The 4741-nt window shown below is 59.8% G+C and overlaps 1 protein-coding gene across 1 annotated transcript in view; it reads left to right on the top strand.

The window, feature by feature from the left end:
* Positions 1-4741, top strand: part of EDARADD (EDAR associated via death domain) — a 38522-nt gene that overhangs the window by 28549 nt on the left and 5232 nt on the right. Inside the window, exon 6 of the mRNA XM_006145990.3 lies at positions 3766-3811. Coding sequence (XP_006146052.1) covers positions 3766-3811 — 46 coding nt within the window. The remainder of the gene's footprint in view (positions 1-3765; positions 3812-4741) is intronic.

Genomic DNA, 4741 nt, shown 5'->3' with positions numbered 1-4741 from the left:
GGTGAGCAGTCTCCACTCTGTGGGTCTAATTGGCCCTTGTTAGTGACCCGTGGGCGTCCAGCATGGAGAGCCAGGGACCCTGTGGGGTGCGGCAGCACAGCTGGGAGAGGACCAACAGAGTACAAACAGGCGGGGACATCAGGGCCCTGCAGGTCACCTTCCTGTGGGGTTAGGGCCCCGATCATGCCCTGGGACTGGTCGAATCTCCGGGGGTCTTTTCTGGAATGCTGTCGGGACAGTGGCTGTCATCTCGCCTTATCTCTGGGATAGTCAGCTCTTCAGGCAGGCAGCGGGGTTCAGTGTGGCGGGCGGGCCTGTTCTGGGCTGGCCCGTGGGCCCGGTGCAGGGGCTCGGCTCACAGCTCCGTCCCGCATGGGTCTGCCTGAGCCGCCGGCACTGCGCCGCACCGCGCCCCACGTGGAAGCACCACCGGCTCTGAGTCAGTGCGGCTCCAGGCTCTGGCTTCCACTGCGGGAGCCTGGTGTGAAATCACAGACATGCCCTCCACGGCGCTGTTCTGCAGCCTGGGCAGAGTGGGCCCTGCCGGTCTAACTCCCCGAGGTGCAAACCCCATGTGTGTGGCTGGGTCCCCGCTCAGAGGGTTCGTGGCACCAGTTGGCAATTTGCCCAAGCAGCCGATATCCTCGTCCTCACCGTGAGGGGCCTTCGAGGGGCTTTCTCTCCCAACTTAAATATACAGCTCTGGTGTTTGGCCCGGCAGCACCTTAAGATGTCCTAAGGAGGTGGGGAAAGGGCAGCCCACGTGCAGCCCAGCCACACCGGTGAACGAGAACCTCCCCACCAGGGCAGAGGACGGACAGCGCATGCCGACACACTCATGCCACATGCTCCAGCCTGGGGTGCCTCTCACACACGTGTCCGTGAGGCCCGTGGCAGACTTGGTGTCATCCCACCAGGCCACACAGCTCTGCTTCCCTGCCGCCCACATTTGAGAGACAGCACTTCTTGTGTGTGGGGGGGTTGGTCATGGTAAAATACACAAAAGATTCACCACGTTAGGCCAGCAGGTAGCGCACTGGTCAGGGCCCTGATCCCCTCACGGCCAACCGCAGCCCAAGCCCTAGACCCAGAAGCTTGAAAATCATGCCAGGCACGTATGTGCACACATGCCCCAGGGGAGAATGGAGGAGAAAGGATTATGGCCATAATGAGGGGTGACCGCTCACTTTCCCTCTCATTGTCTCTGTCTCTCTGGTGTGCATACATGCCATATGACAAAAACTTAAGGGAAAAAAAGAAAATTTACCATTTCAACCAATTTTTAACAAGAATGATTTTATATTTAACTTTACTTATTTACTTTAATTTGACTGAGAGGGACACAGCAAGAGAGAGAGTGAGAAGGCAAGCTGCCAGGTCCAGGACTCGAACCGTGGTCTACCACGTGGGTGTCCAGCATCCTTAATCACCACGCCACCTGCTGGCCCCCCATCAACCATGTTCACTGTGCAGTCTCAGCAGTAAGTGCACTCCTCTGCTCACTTTCATCTTGCAAAACTGAGACTGTCCCAAGAGGTAACTCCCCGGGGTCAGCTGGCAGTGTGGCGGTTAAGGTGGTGGACTCCCACGTGGCTGGCTGCATTTCCAGTCTGCACCTGGTGGCTGGCTTTGTCACTTTCCCTCTTTCTCTGTCTCTCTGGCGATCGCGAGTGCCCTGTAGCACATTTAAAAATAATAATAAATAATTTTTAAAAAGGCAGCAGCAGCTCACCTTGCTCTCTCCCAGCCCCCGGCACCCACCCCTGCTTTCCGTCTTGGCTTGACCTCTATAGGCCCTGCACACACGTGGACTGGCGGTGTCTGTCCTTGGGCGTGTGGCTCACCTCACTTAGCACGTGCTGTCCCAAGGTCCACCCGTGCCAGGGCTGCTGTAGAATTCTCTTCTTTCCGGGCCAGCCATGGCATGGTGGTTAAGGCAGCTGTATCCACATGGCCCACTGCATGCCCCGGAGGGCCTCCAGCCCACGGACTCTGTCAAGGGCCAGCCTGTGTCTCCCCAATATCTCCCAACCGGCACTGCTGGAGTGCCCGTCTCCGTCCTCGGCCCAGGCTGCAGGCCGGTGAGCAGAGCCAGACTGTGGAGAAGAGGGCTGCGGCCTGCCCGTCCTGCGGAGATCAGCAGGTGTTTCGGAATGGCCCGTCCCTCAGGCCTTGACGCGTGGGCTCCTGGGTCACCCGTGAAGCTGCCTAAGAGAGGCTCCTCTTCCGCTCCCAGGAGCTCTGCAGCAGCACGCCCTCTGTCTCTGTCTCTCCTATCTCTGCCTCACACATGCGCTCCTGAGTGAGGGAAATTAATGTAAGAAGATTTGACTTCAGCGAAGGGACAGTCATGTGGCAGTGCGAGCTGGCACTCTGCTCCAGCCAAGAAGCCAAGACAGCATCAGGGAGGACACAACCCCAGAGCCGTCTCCCGGTCCAGGGAGGGTGCGGCCCCAGAGCTGTCTCACGACCCAGGGAGGATGCAGCCCTGGAACCGTCTCCCGGCCCAGGGAGGGCGCAGACCCGGAGCCGTCTCCCGGCCCAGGGAGGACGCAGACCTGGAGCTGTCTCCCGGCCCAGGGAGGGCGCACACGCACCAGGGTAGGTGCAGACGCACCAGAGCCGTCTCTCGGCCCAGGGATGGCACACCAGTGATTAGCCTGATTAGCCCTGGGGACTAGGGGCTTGCCCTGAGGACAGACTTCTCGAGGGCTAAGGAAGAGAGACATGTGAGATCTTCAATCACGTGGACACCGTGGTTGGCTATCCACAGAACAAGGTTCTCAGCAGCCAGGACGCCAGCGCCTGCTTGCAGAGCTGGTGCTGCAGCCTCGACACATGGGGCCATGGCCAGCATAGCTTGGTGGGCCCAGGGCACTGCCACTTCCGCCACACTGAGGAGGCAGGGTGGCATCAGCAGCAGGAGGCCTGAGGTGTGCAAAGATGGAGCCCAGCTGAGCAGAGGCCAGCCGGCTGCCCCTGCCAACCTCATGGGATGGATTCCCCCACACCCACGCTCACACGCACGCGCCCACAGGAAGGGCAGGGTAAGTCCTTGTGCCACACACCACACACGGCTGTGGCTGGCAAAATCGAACCCATCAGATGAGCAGAGACATGAGGCCTGGACACCGCTCCTCACAGGGTTAGCCGCGTCAGTGTGTTCTTAGATAAACGGCAGAGACGAGGGGGCAGAATTGTCTCTTCTACACTGGCCAGAGACAGATGGGAAATAACATAGAATACCCGTGATGTGAAATGAAAGCAAACCAGGTCAACAGGTGGCACGGAGGTTAAGGCGCCGGATCGCACACGGCCAACTCTGTGGTTCAGTCCCAGACACGGCGGCTGGAGAGACGCCAGACGCGTATGCACGTGTGCCCAAATTCCTGGGAGAATGGGGAGGGACTGCTGCGTGGCCATTTCTCCTGGAGGGTTATTTCTCTCTCTCTGTCTCTCTGACAAGCACATGCAAACATCTTTATTTAAAAAAGCAAGCCAAGTGACAGACATACCCGATGCATGGGCACGTCCCTGAACAGAGGCACGATGCGGTCAGTGAGTGTGCGCGTCTGCGGTGCGGCGGCCTGTGGCGCTGTCCGGTCCCTGGGTCCACACCAGTAGACGCAGCGCGGCCCGGGAGCTGACACTCTGCAGGGAGCGGCCGGGAAGTGCCATCCTCAGATCTCCCAGCCCCAGGCTTCGGTGGAAATGTAAATAAATTGGAAAACTGGTAACATCTCCATTTCTGGGTGTGACTTTCAGGGAGAAGAAAACGGCTTTCTGGACAGTGCGGGAGCTCCCCTTCCAGGTAAATGCTGGCTCTCGGGTCTCTGGGGCTTCCGTGAGGGCACGGGCCAGCGAGGCTGAACCTGAACGAAAGGTGGCCTGACAATCAGCTTATCACTGGCCTTGGGAATCCACTGCAGGACACCAGCAGATGGTGTAACGGCTGTGTCACTGACTCCCATGTAGTCAACCATGGTTCGAGTCCCAGACCTGGCGGCTTAAAACTGTCCCCAGCTGTCCCAGGGCGACTTTGGGGACACTCAGCAAAACGTCATCGCTTACCTATTTGAAAAATAACTTCCTCATAGACGCGAACGTGACAGAATTTTGATGTTTTCCCAGATTAGACTCACACAGTGGCGTGTGGGCCTGCCCACGCGTGGTATTGGAACCACGATAAAGCACGCGGCTCCCGCTGACTTGTCCTTTGGCGGTAGAGCTAGCGCTGCCCCCGCCGTCTCCGCTCTGGCGTGTCGAGGCTCAGAGGAGCCCAGCGTGGTCTCTGCCTGTTAGGCAGATGCTCCTCAGCCAGCTGGTGTCTCCCTGAAGGGGGCAGCGGGGAGAAGTGACCCGTGCTGTTCCCCCTCGGGCGAGGGCTCAGACGCCTCGGAGGCCCCGGGCCTGTTTCTCAGTAGATGAACAGTCCTGTGTCCCGGCCCAGCTCGCTCCCCGTGGTGAGCGTGCGGTGGGCACCCCCAGCCAGCTGAGAGCCAGGCTCAGGTGTGTTTGTGCCTCCAGCCACGGCCCCTGCTGGCCCGGACAGGTGCATGTCCTGCAGTGGCCATCCCCCACAGGCTGATGCTGGGAGGCGCAGGCAGGTCCGGGGCGGTCACAGGTGGAGGTGGGCTGTGCGAGTGTCTTGCCGATGTGGGCGTGTTCCTCCTGCAGATACCCGCACGGACGGGTCCAGCCTACACAACGACACCGGCCCACGCTGGCCCATGCGGGCGCC

The sequence above is a fragment of the Tupaia chinensis genome, unplaced genomic scaffold (genome assembly GCF_000334495.1).
Source record: "Tupaia chinensis unplaced genomic scaffold, TupChi_1.0 Scaffold000161_1, whole genome shotgun sequence".
Taxonomy (NCBI): domain Eukaryota; kingdom Metazoa; phylum Chordata; class Mammalia; order Scandentia; family Tupaiidae; genus Tupaia; species Tupaia belangeri.
Note: the sequence above shows the minus strand (reverse complement) of the source record. Positions and strands in the feature narration are given on the sequence as shown.